Source organism: Indicator indicator, chromosome 2 (assembly GCF_027791375.1).
Source record: "Indicator indicator isolate 239-I01 chromosome 2, UM_Iind_1.1, whole genome shotgun sequence".
NCBI classification, from domain to species: Eukaryota; Metazoa; Chordata; class Aves; order Piciformes; family Indicatoridae; genus Indicator; species Indicator indicator.
In genome coordinates, this window is record NC_072011.1 from 61,719,208 (window position 1) to 61,738,131 (window position 18,924).

An 18,924-nucleotide genomic window follows, 5' to 3' on the forward strand; every position below is an offset into this window, starting at 1 on the left:
TGAGGAGGTGGAGAGCGTCCAGAGAAGGGCAACAAAGCTGGTGAAGAGTTCTGGAGAATAGGGCCCGTGAGGAGCAGCTGAGGGAATGGGGGTTGATTAGTCTGGAGAAAAGGAGGCTGAGGGGAGACCTCATTGCTCTGTACAACTCCCTGAAAATAGGTTGGAGTGAGTATGGGTCAGTCTCTTCTCCCTAGTATCAGTTGATAGAATGAGAGGAAATTGTGCCAGGGAAGGCTGCAGATGAGGAAAAATTTATTTTCTGCAAGGGTGGTCTAGCATTGGAACAGGCTGCACAGGGAGGTGGTAGAGTCACCATCCCTGGAGGTGTTCAAGAAACCATGGCAGTTCAGGACACAAATGCCCATGGTGATCTTAGGTTGGTGGTTGAGCTGGCTGATCTTAGAGGACTTCTCCAACCACAACTGGATTCTGGGAATCTATGATGCTATCAGGATTAAGCAGAGAAATTAGGCATATCTGGGGAAGGGGTTTCTAACTGCACATTTACACCTAGAGCTAGGCAAAGGGATAGAAGGTTAGAGCAGATTTGCTCAAGCCCAGCTGACTGCTGCCACTATGTAGAAGGACTTTTGTCTGGATTAAACTATGGGTAAGGCAGGGCTGGAGAGAAAGGCCAAGCAGAGGTATATCCTCAGAGTGCTTTGTAGCTGCTCCACTGCTGCACTGCTTTTGTGGGAGGGGTGGTGGGCTGCTCTCCAGGCTGGGATACCCTCTGGCCACTTGCCCCTGGCTAAGGGGAACCCACACACAAAGGATCTAAGCGTGGCGGCACAGAACGCGACTGAGGATTTCCGGAGAGGTCCTGCTCTGTGGGGGGAGCAGCTGTACCCGAAAGTGGAAAATGCCAGCATATTTCCTCTCAAAGCTCTGCTGCTGTGGCACGACTGCAGCCAAGATGTCCTGGTGGAACGTCAGGGCTTCCAGGGCCGCTAGGAACCAGCAGTTCTCTGCGCCAAGACAAACGGACACATGCGGTTGGCTGAAAAGGGAGAGTTGTCAGCCAAGGTCAGGAACACCACCACGTTCCCAGCAGAACTGTGGTGCTGAGGTCTTCACAGTTCAAACAAATGATACCCAGCAAGTGTGACAATCCAGATGTGTGCTTTGCTTAAGCAAACCATGATTGGGCTACAATTGCTCTCTCATCATCTTTTCATGTCAATATTGTTTGGTTAACCAAGAAATTTAACAAGGAATAGCTCTCAGTGGAAGCATTTTAGATTTCACTGACATTGTGCAGGGCTTTTTTCCCCCCTTTTATTTCAGTTCTCTATAAAATTACAGAAGTATTTAAAAAGCAATCACTTTCACTTTCTCTGTGAAAACATTCACTTCCCAGAAAAGAACAATAATTTCCAATGGATCTCACATGTGAGACTCTACTTATTAGCTTCAAGGGCTTAAAGCACTTGAAAACTAATTTAGTTCTGCCCTTGCCCGTTTCAAAGATGCAAGTATATCCTTCTACTTTAGGTAAGATGGGAATAAAAATGATTTCTCTGACTAGAAATCTGGGAAGAAAACACCCTGACACCGAGCCTGAGGGGCAAGGAGAGCAAAGACCCTGACACCGAGCCTGAGGGGCAAGGAGAGCAAAGACCCTGACACCGAGCCTGAGGGGCAAGGAGAGCAAAGACCCTGACACCGAGCCTGAGGGGCAAGGAGAGCAAAGACCCTGACACCGAGCCTGAGGGGCAAGGAGAGCAAAGACCCTGACACCGAGCCTGAGGGGCAAGGAGAGCAAAGACCCTGACACCGAGCCTGAGGGGCAAGGAGAGCAAAGACCCTGACACCGAGCCTGAGGGGCAAGGAGAGCAAAGACCCTGACACCGAGCCTGAGGGGCAAGGAGAGCAAAGACCCTGACACCGAGCCTGAGGGGCAAGGAGAGCAAAGACCCTGACACCGAGCCTGAGGGGCAAGGAGAGCAAAGACCCTGACACCGAGCCTGAGGGGCAAGGAGAGCAAAGACCCTGACACCGAGCCTGAGGGGCAAGGAGAGCAAAGACCCTGACACCGAGCCTGAGGGGCAAGGAGAGCAAAGACCCTGACACCGAGCCTGAGGGGCAAGGAGAGCAAAGACCCTGACACCGAGCCTGAGGGGCAAGGAGAGCAAAGACCCTGACACCGAGCCTGAGGGGCAAGGAGAGCAAAGACCCTGACACCGAGCCTGAGGGGCAAGGAGAGCAAAGACCCTGACACCGAGCCTGAGGGGCAAGGAGAGCAAAGACCCTGACACCGAGCCTGAGGGGCAAGGAGAGCAAAGACCCTGACACCGAGCCTGAGGGGCAAGGAGAGCAAACACCCTGACACCGAGCCTGAGGGGCAAGGAGAGCAAACACCCTGACACCGAACCTGAGGTACAAGGAGAGCAAACACCCTGAGACTGAACCTGAGGTACAAGAAGAGCCAAAATCTGATTTTCCTGCATCTGTGGCCTGCTGTCAAACAGCAGCTCTACGGGATCAGTGCAGTATTGGCATGGCCAGAAGCAGCAGAGAGTGATAAGTTCAGTTTGTGGACACAGCTCTCCCTTCTCACCTCCAAGCTTGCCAGGTTTCCCACCTCAAGGATTGCTTTATCCATACCATGCCCAGTGAAGAGCTAATGATATGCACACCCTCTATTTCTATCCCAAGTTTTATACAGTCAAAATTCCAAGGAATGTTACCTTGTATAAAAATATTCTGATATCTACACAAAAGAGTTTCCTTACCCACCAGTCCTTGGCAGAGATGAAGTTGCTTTCTGTTTGCAGTATAAAATACTGGACTTCTGTGCAGAGCCTGGGAAGCACACAACCAGAAAAAAAAAAAAAAAACAAAACCAACACCAAAAAAAAAAAACACCACAAAAAAAAGAGGAGAGTCAGGTCATAAGGTAAGCTGTTTTAGTTTTAAGTCAAGGCCTTCTTGTGAGCAGAGCTTCATTCACAGATTGCATAAGGTTGGAAAGGACCCACAGAGGTCATCTTGTCCAACCTCCTGCAGTCAGCAGGGACACCTTCAACTACATCAGACTGCCCAGGGCCACATCAAGGCTGATCTTGAATGTCTCCATGGGGCCTCAACCACATCCCTGGGCAACCTGTTCCAGTATTTCACCACTCTCATTGTGAGAGTGGTGAAATTCTAAACAGTCCCTCCCCAGCCTTCCTGTAGGTCCCCTTCAGATATTCAAATGTAACTCTAAGGTATCCCTGAAGCCTTCTCTTCTCCAGGCTGAACAGCCCCAATTCTTTCATCCTGTCTTCACAGAAGAGGCTTTCCAGCCCTCTGATCATCTTTGTGGCCCTCCTCTGGACTCACTTGAGCAGGTCCAAGTCTCTCTTGTGTCAGGGACACCATATTTGGGCACAATACTCCAAGTAGTACTTGGAGTCTCTGCAGTCTCAGCAGTACAGAGTGGCAGAATCCCCTCTCTCCATCTCTGACCACACTGCTTTTGATGCAGCCCAGGCTGCCATTGGCCTTCTGGGCTTCGAGTGCCCATTGCTGGCTCATGCACAGCTTCTTACCCACAAGCACTCCCAAGTCCTTTTCTGTAGAGCTGCTCTCAATCTCACCATCCCCCAGCCTGGATTGATATCAAGGATTGCTCTGACCTAGGTGCAGGACCTTGCACTCCCATAAGATGGTATATTGAGTGAGTTCCTTGTCCAGGATGTGAAACCCTTAGGTGATACAAAACATTCTCTCTGCCTGTCCAAAACTTTCAAAATCTTTAGAGTCCCTTTGTCCCAGCAGGCAATGTTCTGTTACAGGTATCACTCTAGTGTTATCCTGTGCTCTGGCTAACCTGATACAAGCTTAGGTACACATTTGAGCTTGGTCTACATTGAATTTGGTCCCTGACATAAGCCACTGGTGCTCAGATGCATCACCATTGCTCTCCATGAACACCTGGCTGAGAAGACAACCCTTCAGACCTGCCAGCCTTGTTCCTCCAGAATTACTGACAAGTTCTAGCCAAAGAAGCTACACTGTGAGACCACAGCTGTTCAGACTTTCACCTAACGTGCCTGACAACTCCTGGATCTGACTGACACTGGAGCCACAGACTAACTGATGGCACCTACAGAAGTTCCTGTTGCTGTGACAAGAGAGGGTCTATGAATCACTGTTCAGAGAGAATTTATATTGTTTTCTTCCCCCCTCACAAGCATCTCTGGGGTTAAATTAATAACCTATGTGTCAAACTTACGTTTCACTCTAATGACCTACAAATTGCCCAAGCTAATTTTCACACTGTTGACATCCCCTGCAGGCAGCAGCAGAGAAATGGCAAACTCTCAGAAGGCAGTTACAGTAATTAGACATCAACCTCTATCCTTGGTGAATCAGGGTGTTCAGTTTGCAGGCCATCAGTCACAGATGCAGCAAGCTACAAGCCTGCAGGCTGAACAGCAGAGTCTCAGCATTCCCTCTGCAGCACAGGGACTGAAGGATGCAGAGCCTTTGCTGAGTTGAATTGAGAATGCAGAACAAAAAGCAGCTTTCTTCATCAGGTAAGTTTAGAGCAGCAGACACAGAAGAGTTGTCAAATCTGTTCCAGTATCACTGGAATAAAGGGACACCTGAAGTGTTTTGTAGAGGCCAGGACTCGTGCTGATTTTCCCCTTCCAAATACCTCTATACTAAGACAGCTGACTCAGCTGTACCACTTGGCACAACCCAGCTCAGCCTCCTGAGGACTGCTCTCTCCCTCCACTTGCAGATCCTGACTTAGCACAAACCATCTGTGAGACTGAATTACATATGAGAGCGGAACATCTCCCTGCTGAGGAAAGGCTGAGGGAGCTGGGGCTCTTTAGCTTGGAAAAGAGGAGCCTGAGGGGTGACCTCATTCATGGTTATAAAGATGTGAAGGAGGATCTGTCAGGAGGATGGAGCCAGGCTCTGCTCAGGGATGTCCAGTGATAGGACAAGGGGCAATGGGTGCAAGCTGGAGCAGAGGAGGTTCCACAGAAACAGAAGGAAAAACTTTTTCACTGTGATGGTGCCAGAGCCCTGGAGCAGGCTGCCCAGAGAGGCTGTGGAGTCTCCTTCTCTGGAGACATTCAAAACCTGCCTGGATGTGTTCCTGTGTGAGTTGCCCTAGGTGATCCTGCTCTGGCAGGGGTGTTGAACTGGATGATCTTTTGAGATCCCTCCCAACGCCTGACATTCTGTGATGAAGCTCTGAAAACCAGGGATGCTACTCCCAAGCTCTCCTGTTTGCTTTGCAAGTACCTCTCCACCCCTGTGATTATCACAAATTTTTCAAAAACTCAGCCCTTCTACAAAATTGGTTAAATCTGAACAAACATGGCAGCTAAAAAATAACTTAGCTAGGAGATGCTATCTGCCATTATACCTGGCAGAAGTCTCTTACAGACAGGGTAATGTAAGGACTCAGTGCTACTGCAATTCCCAGATAATTCCATACATTTCTTGCAGGAAGATCTGACTGTCAATAGCTGCTCAACAGCAGCTCAGTAAAAACAGAACTGCCACTGCCAGTAACAGGCCTTATCTAACAATGCCAGGCCTCCCAGACTTGTTATCTCTCCATTTGTTATGAGAACTTGCCCTTGCAACCAGGTGTCTCTTGTTGTGATGTCCAGTTTAAGCATGAGATACCAGTAAAGGCCTTGAAAATATGGGTAGAAGTGAAAAAAAAAAAAAACCAAGTCCCAGAAATAAAAAAACCACCAACTGACTGATGGCCAACTCCTGGTCATGGTAAAAGCTCAACCTTGAGAGCTGGGAGAAGATAGCTCTAAGTACAACAGACCAAAAAGTAAAACAAGGTCCCTGTCCTGGGCTCCCAGACTTGTTATCTGTTATCAACTTGTTATCTGTTACCTATCACTTGTTCTAAGAATATGCTCTGTGGCCAGTGTTTGCAACCAGGTGTCTCCTGTGATGTCCAGTTTAAGCATGGGATGCTTCCAAGCAAAGGCCTTGGAAATACAGGCACAAGCAGCAAAGAGGCTCCAGAGCTAAAAACAGCTCAGTGACTGATGGCCAACTACTGGCTGTGGTAGGAGCTCAACCTTGAGAGCTGGGGAGAGCTCTAAGTAGTGTAGACTAAACAGTTAAGCAAGAAAAAAAAAAACCCCAAAACATCTCAACAAGAAGATAAGGCACCTGCCACTGTCTGTGGAAGCAGCAGCTCCAGCATCACAAAAGTATGTGGTCTGTGGGAGAGAGCTCAACAGCTAAGAACTGTCTAGAAACTTAGCTTCTATATGTTCAAGATCTGAAATTCTGGGAGAGGGATCATCACAATGAGAACTGCCATCATGGAATCACAGTGAGATCTTATGAAGAAAGGCTGAGAAACCTGGAGCTGTTTAGTCTTGAGAAAAAAAGGCTGAGAGGGGACCTTATGACTGTCTACAGATACCTAGAGGGTGGCTGTCAGGAGGCTGAAGGCAGGCTCTTTTCAGAGATACCCAGTGACAGGAAAAGGAGAAATGGATGTAAACTCCATCACAGGAAATTCCATGTGAACATGAGGGAAAAATTTTCACTGTGAGGGTGTCAGAGCCCTGGAGCAGGCTGCCCAGAGAGGTTGTGGTCATCTTCTCTAGAGATCTTCAAAACCCACCTGGATGAGTTCCTAGGTTATGATGCTTTGCAGGGGGGATGGACTCAATGATCTCCAAAGGTCCCTTCCAACCCCTAATATTCTGTGTGATCACAAGAACTGTGAGCTCTAACTACATCAGCCTTCACCTCTCCTTCACCTGCTCTCCTGGCCTGCTCTGAGTGTTGCTGGATATAAACTGAACAAAGCTGGCCATGATTTGGGTCAACAAATGCTTCAAAGGCAGTTATGAAATCCCATGTACTCCAGCTTCCCAAATGACAGGTGATAGAAAAAGCACCAGCTCTGGAGAATGAGAACACCTAAATCAAACAGCCAAATTAAAAGTCTAGGAGTAGCCTGCTCAGTGCTGGCAATCAAGAGGGAGGGTACAGGCTCTGCTCAGTTGCACCCTGTGATAGGACAAGGGGCAATGGATGTAAACTACAGCACAGGAGGTTCCACTTCAACATGAGGAGGAACTTCTTTACCTCAAGGGTCACAGAGCACTGGAACAGGTTGCCCCAGGGAGGCTGTGGAGTCTCCTTCTGTGGAGACTCTCAAGACCCATCTGGATATGTTCCTGTGAGACCTATGCTAGATTTTATGGTCCTGCTCTGGCAGGGGGCAGGACTCGAGGACCTCCAGAGGTCCCTTCCAACCTCTAACATCCTGTGATCAGCTGTAAATAGTTCTCTTGCACCAAGAGCATCCACTGCAAGTCACTTACATGTGGCCTCCTCCACTGTAAATTTCGGGGTAGCTTCTTCAGCAGTGCTCCTGTTCCAATAGAGCTGATGTGAGCAGGGAAGCTATCATCTGTGAACAGGCATTTGTTCTTCAGGCACATCTCCAGCAAGGCCTGGTAGTTCTGCTGGATGGGTGGGGTGTGCTTTTGAAAGATACTCTTGCCTAAAGGCACAGGTGACTTCTTTTTCTTCAGACATGCCAGAAAAGGCATGGCGAGGTTCACAGTAGCACCAGGATAATGTTGAACTCTGAAGGTTCTGCAGGGATCTCACCCTGCACAGTCCTGCTGGAAACTCCTTGTATCTTGGAATGAGGTGTGTCTTCTCCAGAAGAATTCCTGATCATTAAAGTAAATGGAAAAAGTCTGTTTCATAATGGCTTTTGAATTTGTTTTCCTTAGTTAGTGGGGGAGTGTGAAGGATTGCTGCTCTTGAGAGATCTGGGGACCCATCCAATTCTCATCTCACAAGGGGGACATGGAGCTGCTGGAGAGGGGCCAGAGGAGGCCACTAAGATAATCAGAGGGCTGGAGCAGCTCTCCTATGGGGGACAGGCTGCAAGAGATAGAGCTGTTCAGCCTGGAGAAGGCTCTAAGGAAACCATATAGCAGCCCTGCAGAACATGAAGGGGACGTGCAAGAAAGCTGGGCAGGGACATTTTACAAGGGATTGTAATCGTAGGACCAGAGAAAATGGATTGAAGCTTGAGGAAGGCAGATTTAGACTGGAGATTAGAAAGAAATTCCTTCCAGTGAGGGTGGTGAGACACTGGAACAGGTTGCCCAGGGAGGTTGTGGATGCTCCCTCCCTGGAGGTGTTCAAGGCCAGGTTGGATGAGGCCTTGAGCAACCTGGGCAAGTGTGAGGTGTCCCTGCCCATGGCAGAGGGCTTGGAACTATATTGTCTATAAGGTCCCTTCCATCCTAAACTATTTTATGTATCTATGAATTTAGAACCTATCACTGCATTTCCAAGGATTTACAGTCACTGTAAATCTGAGTGAAATCAACATGAGTGCCCCCCTTGCCTATTACTGGGGCTTTGAAGCCATGGACATGGCTATTTTCAGTCTCCCTTTCGACTACTTAGGTTCTCCAGTACATTTTCATAGCATGCTGCAACATGAAGGACAGTCTTTATCCAATCACAACTCTGGCATCTGGACATTTCCCCTCAAAAATATAAAATACAATCCTAGAACGGCTTAGGTTGGAAGGGACCTCAGAGATCATCTGCTCCAACCTCCCTGCCATGGGCATGATCCCTCTCAACTAGATTTGGTTGCTCAAGGCCTCATCCAACCTGGCCTTGAACATCCCCAGAGAGAAGGCATCCACAACCTCTCTGGGCAACCTACTCCAGAGTCTCACCACCCTCATACTCAGGAACTTCTTCCTAAGATCCAGTCTAAGCCTACCCTCCCTCAGCTTTGAACCATTCCCCCTTGCCCTGTCACTAGGCACCCTGATGAAAAGTCCCTCTGCAGCCTTCCTGTAGGATCCCTTGGAGTATCAGAAGGCAGCTCTAAGGTCCCCCTCAGAGTCTTCTCTTCTCCAGGTTGCACAACCCCAGCTCCCTCAGCCTGTCCTCACAGCAGAGGTGCTCCAGCCCTTGCACCATCTGTGTGGCCCTCCTCTGGACTCGCTCCAACAGCTCTGTGACCTTCTTATGCTGAGGACACCATAACTGGATGTAGCATTTGAGGTGGGGTCTCACAAGAGCAGAGTAAAGGGGCAGAATCCCCTCTCTTGCCCTGCTGGCCACACTCCTCTTGATTCATCCTAGTGTAAAAAAAAAAAAAAAAATATATATATATATAAAATTATATGAAATAAAATAAAATATAAAATAATTAAATTCACATTAAATTAAAATTAAATTTAAAAATAATTTTATAAAAACCAACTAACAAGGTAAATCAAAGTCCAACAAAACCCTGGAATACATTAGGTGATACAAAGCCATTACTAACAACCTCCCAATGGCTATTTTGCCCTTTTTGCCTCATTTTGGAGAATGAAACAATCATCCCCCAGGAGATCACATTCCATCTTGGTGATTCTCACAGATTCACATATGAAATTGCATGCTGAGATGATTTTCTTGCCCTTGCAACATTCAAGACAGATGTTTCCCATCCCCTCCCACTGCAAATAGTGATTTCATGGCCCCTTGTAAATATTAGGAGCTATGCTAAACATCAGCAGCCATCACCTTTTGCTTCAAGTGGTGGGCACCCGGCAGGAACTGTGATTAAAAATCTCAGCAAGCAAATCACAGCCATCAGTGGTAACAAGGTGATGATAATCACAGCCTTCTCATTACAGTGTGGACTGAAGAAATGAATTGCAATGCAAAGTTCAATCAATGGTTCACGTGGCGTAATGACACAGTACTTGGGAGGCTTCCTTGCAGGAGAGGCTCTCTAAGACTCAAAATTACTGCCCCAAGCACCCTAGGAAGCTGGTCTCAGTGAGGAACCAGTTGGTTGTTACTCCCCTGGAAGGTGAAGGTCACCAGCATTCCCTGTGAGAAACTGCACAACTGCAGATTGTGCTGTCCTCCCACACACAGCTCTCATTTGTTATCAAACCAACCGATCCACAAAGCTTGATCCTCAAGGGCAACCCAGAGGAAAAAAAAAAAAAATCTTCAAAATATAACCCTGGAGCCAAAAATTCAATTTTCTGTTGCACAGGAGACGTTTCAGACCTGAAAAGGGGATTTAAGTGCATAACCACTTGCCTACTTTTTTTTTTTCTCCAGATGAAAAATGCTGTCTCTGCCTCCAGACCTTGCCTTTTTATAGCCATTGACCTTCATAGCTCCAAAAACCTGAGCAACAGACAGAGCAATAGATCTAGGAGAACAAGAGGAAGAAAACAGCTTGGAGACTGGCTGCACTTTATGTAGACAGCCAAAACATATATGAAGAAGAATTTCTCATTTTGCTGCTCCTCAGGAAAGGAAGTGGTGAGCAGTTGACATACTTTGAGCTACACTGAAAAGCAAATACTGCAGACTTGATGTTTGGGTGGGCAGAGCATCTGCAATGCCTGATAAAAATGTGTCACTGGTCCTCACCTCAGACTGGTGTTTATTTGAAAAGGAACGAAATCTTACAGATAGGCCTTGAAACCCACACATACTATGAAGAAAGCCCCATGCTTTCAAAAATGGAGGTTTAAATCATAGAATCAAAGAATGGCTCCGGTTGGAAGGGACCTCAGAGATCCTCTGCTCCAACCTCCCTGCCCTGGGCAGGGACTCCTCTCAACTAGACTTGGTTTCTCAATGCCTCATCCAACCTGGCCTTGAACACCTCCAGGGAGGAGGCATCCACAACCACTCTGGGCAACCTATTCTAGAGTCTCACCACCCTCACACTGAAGAGCTTCTTCCTAAAATCCAGTCTAAGCCTATTTTCCCTCAGTTTAAAACCATTCCCTCTTGTCTTGTCTCTAGAGACCCTTATGAAAAGTTCTCCAACCTTCCTGTAGGCTCTCTTTAGGTACTGGAAGGCAGCTTCTAAGGTCCCCCCCTAGAGTCTTCAGGCTGAACAACCCCAGCTCCCTCAGCCTGTCCTCTAAGCAGAGGTACTCCATCCCTTGGATCATCCTTGTGGCCCTCCTTTGGACTCAGTCCAGCAGTTCTATCTTCTTGTGATGGGGGCATCAGAACTGACACAGTAATCTGAACACGAAGCCTTACTTTGAAGAAACTCAACCAGCAGCCCCAACTGTAGCAGCGTGTGTTGAAAATCAACAACCCATCTAATTGTATGTTTTGAAAAGCTTCCAGATGAAACTTGCCTGTAGGTGCATTGTTCTGAAACCTTTCCTCCCTTTCCTGGCAATCTTTGAACAAAAGATGCAGTGAAGCATTTCATGTGTCACCAACAGTCACTGCTTAAACAGCCACAAGGTGCTCCACTTCATCTTTTAACCTTCTGCCTACAGCCTGGTGGCAGTCATGTGTGTGAGCAAGCACGAGAGACAGTTCTACATGACCAGCCGAGGTAGCCCTGGAAATCACTTGTGCTCCACTCCATAATGTTACTGCAAACAGGTTGAATTAGTGTCCCACCATGGCCTCCAGCACGGGCAAAGTGTGTGCAAGTCTCTTACAGCAACTAACTAAGGGAAAGCAGCCAAGTGGAGCAGACAGAGGTTAAAAGCTTTAGAGGGAAGCCATGAACCAGCAGAATCATAGAATTGTTTGGCTTGGGAAAGACCTCTAAGATCATTGAGTCTAACCAGTAGGTTGGATGGAATTGATTCTCTATTCACAGAATCACAGAATTGTCAGGGTTGGAAGGGACCTCAAGGATCATCCAGTTCCAACCCCCCTGCCACAGGCAGGGACACCTCACACTAGAGCAGGTTGCTCACAGCCACATCCAGTCTGGCCTTAAACACCTCCAGGGATGAGGCTTCTACCACCTCCCTGGGCAACCTGTTCCAGTGTCTCACCACCCTCATGGAGAAGAATTCCTTCCTAACATTCAATCTGAATCTACCCATTTCTAGTTTTGCTCTATTCCCCCTAGTCCTATCACTACCTGACACCCTAAAAGTCTCCTTGTTCCCCTAGTTAGCAAGTTTGCCACATGATACATGTCCTTCCCCTACACTAGCATCTTATCTCCCCTCATCTTTTTTCTCAGCATCTTAGAGGAGTTGTTCTTAAGTCTTGAAATGGCAATCTGAAGAATCCACAGAAAATCTTTCACTTGTAATTTAAGTAATTAGACCATGAAAGAATTCTTCAGCAGCCTCATACTTTCTTTGTGAAGAGAATTTATCCCAGGCAAACTGGGGCAGTGGGCAACTTGAGAGCTAAACCTCTGGCCATGGGCAGCCTGACCTAGTTGAAGGTGTCCCTGCTTACTATAGGGGGGTTGGACAAGATGACTTTTGAGGGTCCCTTCCAACCCAATGCAATCTGTGAATTTGTAAAAGTGGAGCTGAGAGAACTCAGCCCAGCTCCACTGATTTAACAAAGACAATCTGTATCTGAGCTGAGAAGCCTCTCCTGAGTGTGTTGAACAAAGCAAAAGTTTGTGTGCAATATAACAGATTTTAGGGTGAGCAGAACTGACAATGCAGGGCCATCTTTCACAACCAGTCACCTAATACAGCAGAACAGCAGCTACAGAAATTACAGAATCACAGAATGTTAGGAGGTGGAAGGGACCTCAAAAGATCATCCAGTCCAACCCCCCCTGTCAGAGCAGGTCACACAGGAACACACCCAGACAGGTTTTGAATATTTCCAGAGAGGGAGACTCCACAACCTGCCTGGGCAGCCTGTTCCAGTGTTCTGTCACCCTTACAGGGAAAACTTTTTTCCTCATATTTACATGGAAAAATTAGCAGTGATTAGTCACAGAAAATCACAGAGAATCACAGAATGCCAGGTTGGAAGGGACCCCAAGCATCACCTGCTCTAGGTAACAGTCTAGTTGAAATGAGCTGGCCCAGCACCCTGTCAAGTTGAGTCTTAAAACTGTCCAGTGTAGGGGAATCCACTGCTTCCCTTGGGAGATGATTCCAGTGTCCAGCTGTTCTCAAAATGGAAAAGTGAGTGTATTCATATGAAAACAGCACTTGCAGGCATAACCTCAAGTCTTTGATTATACATAGTGGTGTGTCTTAAAAACAAAAGCTCAATCCTGACTCCCACTCTTCCTGTAGGCTTTTTAGCACAGACAAACATCCTGAAAAGAGAAACTGAAGTGTGTCTTCTCACAAAATAAATGAGCATACAGACAGGTGGAGGACCTTGCCCTGAATCTTACGTGCATAGATTACCGTCCACAAAATTGTTGGACATCTTCTGGTGCCAAAATTTTCAAGGCCAAGCATTGAACCTGCCCCTGAGCAGGTTTGTTGTTAACAAAAATCTCTAGCAAAAATGCCTGGATGGCTTCAGAACTTCAAACTATACCTCTCTAAGCAAAGATTCATTACTGAAGGCTCTAGTTGAAAATTTAAAACTCATATTCCTTTCTGTGCAAGTTCTCTAAACTACCTCAAAAATCAGTGGAAAAAAAAAGAAAATCCTATTTACTCAAGATCTGTCCTTCAGCACTCAAGGTTACAACAGCCTATTCATAATCATACTAATCACAGAATCATAGAATGGTTTGGGTTGGAAGGGACCTCCAAAGGTCATCTAGTCCAAACCCTCTGCAGTCAGCAGGGACAGCCTGCACTAGATCAGGTTGCTCACAGCCTTGTCCAACCTGACCTTGAATATCTCCAGGGATGGGGCCCCAACCACCTCCCTGGGCAACCTGTTGCAGTGCTCCACCACCCTCATGGTGCAGAACTGGTTCCTAACATCCAGTCTAAATCTCCTCTTGTCTAATTTCAAACCATTCCTCTTCACCCTATCACTGCAGGCCTTTGGAGACAGTCCCTCTGTAACCTTCTTGTACTCCCCTTTCAGGCAGTGGAAGGCTACTCTAATGTGTCCCTAGAGCCTTCTTTTCTCCAGGCTGAACAGCTCCAACTCCCTCAGCCTGTCCCCACAGGGGAGGTTCTCCAGCCCCCTTGATCATCTTTGTGGCCTCTTCTGGACCCACTCCCCCAGGTCCATGTCCCTCCTGAGTTGAGGGCTTCAGAGTTGGACACAATACCCCAGCTGAGGTCTCACCAGTGATTGATGATGACTGTTCACAACTGCTGTTAAAGCCAACTGAAACTTGTCATCTCTGCAGAATACTTTGGGACCAAGCATCAGCTAAACCTCCCCTAACCAGCAAAACAGAGGACAAGGGTACAGAAAATCTGTGTTAGCTAAAACACCAGCCTGTGTTTCCCATCCATTTGGCAGGCAGAAGCTTTGGAGCTGAGACTTGCAGGGCAGCTGAGGAAGCTCATCTCAATGTTTTACATCACACCATTCTTCTCATGTTTGCTGATATGAACTTTCTGCCTTTCCCTTCAATGCTTCCAGAGCAAAGCACAGCAGTAGCTGCTGCATTCAGCAGGGCCAGCAGGGTGGTGTAATTAATACACCCAGCTGATCCTTAGAGAACAGCTTCAACTCAGCACCCCTGGCAAATCCTAGCTCTATGACAGCCACAAATGGCCTGCTCAAGGCCAGCACCAAATCCTTCCACACAGCACTTGGTGTTTGATGTCCTACCTTCTCCAGGTGAGTCCTCACAGCCAAGGGTAATTGTTCCACTGGCACCTGCTGCTTACAAACAGCAGCTGTGTTTCCTCTATCTATGTATTTATATGCATGCAGGTATATTTCTGTCTTGCCTACGTAACCCTGAGAGCTAGTCTTAACCTATCAGGCTCTGTGGTAGAATCAAGAGGGTAAAAATGCCTGCTGAGTAATAGCAGAAAATTTCTGACGAGCCCAATGCAAAATGTTCCTCAGAAGACATGAAAGGACAGGTCAGGCTATCAGGCAGATTCCTGTTTGTCTCACCCCTCACAGCTTCCTTGTTTAATTAGCCACTGGATTATTCACAGCACAAAGCCCCACGTATCTCCCTCTGTCTCTGACAAGGGAGAACAGAAAGATGTGCCCAGCTGTGTCTTAATAGATTTGAACAGGACTGCTGCTTTCAGGTAAGGGAAAAAAGCTCAGAAAGGAAATACCCTCAACTCAACCCCCACATTTCCTCAGAACAGCCTCTCTGCTTTGTCTATCACAAAATCCTAACGATTCCTAAAGAAACCCAAACCAAACCATGTAAGTAAAGCCTGAGGAGAGGACACATCCTGTGACAGAGACAGTCAAAAACTATCCAAGAGTTCCAGAAGAAGCCACCAAGCTCCTGCGCTGCAAGGACAACAGAGAGCTCAGAGGGTTTTCCTATCTGGCACAGCTACAGACACCACACAAGTAAGGTCCTCTGTGTGCAGTGCCTGCTTTATCTGTCACACAAGATGTAAACTCTCTGGAGGCAAAAATGCCACTGTAATTAAATTATCCAGCCCCATATCATCACAGAAGCACAAAATTGTCAGGGTTGGAAGGGACCTCAAGGATCACCCAGTTCCAATCCCCCTGCCATGGGCAGGGACACCTCACACTACATCAGGTTACTCACAGCCACATCCAGCCTGGCTGCAAAAACCTCCAGGGATGAGGCTTCTACCACCTGCTTGGGCAACCTGTTCCAGTGTCTCACCACCTCCATGGGGAAGAACTTCTTCCTAATGTCTAATCTAAATCTCCCCTCCTCTTATTTTGATCCATTCCCCCTTGTCCTAGTCCTAACACCCTAAAAAATCCCTCCCCAGCTTTCTTGTAGCCCCCTTCAGATACTGGAAAGGCCACACTAAGGTCTCCTCAGAGCCTTCTCTTCTCCAGACTGAACAACCCCAACTCTCCCAGTCTGTCTCCATAGGAGAGGAGCTCCAGTCCTCTAATCATCCATGTGGCCCTTCTCTGGACACACTCCAGCACATCCAGATCCTTCTCATAACAGGGGCTCCAGAACTGGATGCAGTACTCCAGGTGGGGTCTCACCAGAGTGGAGTAGTTCTCCATTTCTGGTGGCACTCGTGGGTACCAGTGCTTTGTTCCACCCCAGACAATGAAGGAGAAAAGCAGCATGGAGAGGATAGGGAAAAGCACAGTGTGTGTGCATGAAGCCATCTAAGAACAACAATAGGAGAAACACAATGGGAAACATTGTGGAGGAGTATGCAGGAGCAGCGAGGGCAGGAGAGGAAGGCAGCAGCCTTCTGAGTTGTAAAAGCAGAGCAATGAGTGAGGAAGGGCCAGAGATATTTTTATTCCTAAGCCACATGGCAACAGCATGTGGTTGAGAAGTTTGATGTAGCTGAAGCAGAGGAACTCTCCTTCCCTTTCCTTATCAAATCAGTGTGTTTGGTTTCATTCTGGTGGCCCTCGATACCTTTCTTTCCCTTCATCCCTGTCCCACAAAGCCAGCTGTAACCTGTTGAACCCATCACTACCTGAACTTTTGACACAGTCTGTTTGGGTTTCTTAGATGGTAATGAACAAACAGTGATAGTATCTGTGCTGGCAGGAAGTTCATGTTACTGAACTCCACCGCTCCCACCACCTTCTTCAAAACACTGTCAAAGTGTTACTGGACCAACTGAGTCACCACCTCTTTTCAAACTGGGTGACTTGCTAATGTAGCCATCCTCAGGTGAGCATTTGGAGGAAGTAAACCTGTCCAACCTAAAGCAGGAGATAAGCAAACACACACCTCACCGTGACTTGATCTCACATGAAACAAGTTTCAGTTATATAATATTTTGTTTCACCTCCCCACACACCCAAAATTAGGTTTCATTTTGAGTGCAAATACTGCATGGCTTAGTCCAGCCCCATTTGCTTCCAGAAAAGTGGAAGTGAATCTTCCCCTGCAAAGCCTATCCTGGTTGAGACAAGAATCAAGCTAAGTGACTGCCAACGATATTACCAACAGCAGAGACACAACTGAGAAACTACAGGCTTAAAAGTTTAAGCTGTCAGCCTTCAAGAGAAAAAAGGAGATTGAAGACAGGTAGGGGTTGGTCTCTTCTCCATTCTTCAGGTGATAGGATGACAGCAAATGGCCTGAAATTGTGCCAGAGAATGTTTAGGCTGGAGATTAGGGAAAATGTCTTTGCTGCAAGAGTTGTCAGGCATTGGAACAGGCTGCCCAGGGAAGTGGTGGAGTCCCCATCCCTGGAGGTGTTCAAGAATTGTGTGGACATGGCCCTTGGGGACATGGTTAAGTGGCCATGGTGGTGCCATGTCAATGGTCGGACTGCATCTTGGAAGCCTTTTCCAACTACAACAATGCTATGATTTAGAGAAGGGATTCTGCTACTTTGCTCTGGAGCACTCAACGCAGGAAGGACATGGGCCTGATGGAGTGAGTCCAGAGGAGGCCACAAAAACGATCAGAGGGTTGGAGCACCTCTTCTACAAGGACAGGCTGAGGGAGCTGGGGTTCAGCCTGGACAAGAGAAGGATCCAGGGATACTTAATATCAACCTTCCACTACCTGAGGGTGGCTACAAGAAGGCTGCGGAGGGACTGTTTCCAAAGGCCTGCAGTGACAGGATGAGGGACAATGGTTTGAAGAAAAAGAAGAGATTTAGATTGGATGTTAGGAACAAGTTCTGTACCACAAGGGTGGTGGAACAGTTTGCCCAGGGAGGTATTTGGGGCCCCATCCCTGGAGGTATTCAAGGTCAGGCTGGAGGGTGTCCCTGATGACTACAGGGGGGTTAGACTAGATGACCATTGGAGGTGCATTCCAACCCAAACCGTTCTATGATTTTGCGATTCTACAGTAGAGGACAACAGCAAATTCCATCAGTATCAGTGTCAGGCACTAGGCACTACAGCAGAGTAGTTTCTGTGCAGGGCTGTTAAGAGAGAGCTTTTGTATTTTAACAGTTCAGAAACAGTGAAGAAAGCAAAACATCTTTCTCCCAGCAGCAGCATTTTAAGTGTAAAAACATTGTTTGGGGAAAAGAAGAGGGGGGGAAAAAAGGAAAAAGAAAGAAAAATTTAATTGGTTTTGTCCTTTTTTCTGCTTTCAAATTTTAAAAAGTGCTACTAAAATGAAAAAAAAAACCAAAACCAAAACCTAAAGAACAAACAAGATCAATCTATCCAATACAAAACCATCTTAAACCATTCCTAAGGCCTTCAAAGGAATAAACACTAGAAACAGATTAAAATTTTCAATACAGGTTCTGGCAGAAAGAAAATCCCTAACTGTAACTCACAACTTCCTTTCCTAATTTTACTTCCCTTTGGTTTTGGCAAGTTCTCTATTTCAAGGTAAAAAGAACTCTTCAGGAAGTCAGCCTCCCAGGGAGAAACTCCTAAGAAAACAGTCTGGAAAATAAGTAAGATTGTGCAGTGTTTGTGAATCACCTCAAGAATGCCTATAAAAACTGTCAAGGTTGGTTGTGACTTGCTGTGGTGACAAAGAGTTGAGAGGAAAGAGACTCTCTTCCAGGCAAGAAAACAGTTTTGGGGGGCCACCTGGACATCAGGCATACATGTTAATGATTAGTGCAACTCCATGATTAAAATACCATCCCCTTGTAAATGTAGGCCAAGTCTGCCCCTGCTGTACCTGTTGTAGACAGCTCCCACAGCCTGCACAACAGAAACTTTGCTTTCCTCCCCCATTCATTGCATTCAGGAAGGGCACCAAGGTGGCCTGGAGAGATTTACAATCAAAGGCTTCCTGGTCTGACCTTTACTTGGCTCTGAGGATATGACAAGCAAGCACTAAAGAGACTCCATATATAGCTGCAGAAATACCAGAAATGCACTAAAGGAGCACAGCCCTTAAATGGCAAAACTACCTAGATGAAAACAATTTTTTTTTTTTCCCCTCAACAAATTGAGGAGTTCTTGCCAAAAATCTGCTGATTTGTACAGGGTCTTTCATTTTCAGGAGCTTCCATTCGAAAGGAGTCAAATTCCCCAAGCCAAAAGTCTCTATAAAACTAAAGAAAGAAGGAAAATTAGTCTTAAGAAGTTTCAAAACATTAACTTCGTTTTCAGCCTAGCTTTAGGCATTGGCAGGAAGGTGGAGAAGCCTGACCTTCAGAAAACGCAGTCAGC

General features: G+C 46.9%; 1 protein-coding gene across 1 annotated transcript in view; it reads right to left on the reverse strand.

Moving 5' to 3' along the window:
• LOC128980647 (calpain-14-like) overlaps window positions 1-7,553 on the reverse strand; it is a 35,500-nt gene extending 27,947 nt beyond the window's left edge. The window contains exons 1-3 of the mRNA XM_054399107.1: window positions 7,323-7,553; window positions 2,736-2,805; window positions 850-968 (exon numbers count right to left, since the gene is read on the reverse strand). Coding sequence (XP_054255082.1) covers window positions 850-968; window positions 2,736-2,805; window positions 7,323-7,553 — 420 coding nt within the window. The remainder of the gene's footprint in view (window positions 1-849; window positions 969-2,735; window positions 2,806-7,322) is intronic.
• Window positions 7,554-18,924: the final 11,371 nt, after the last annotated feature.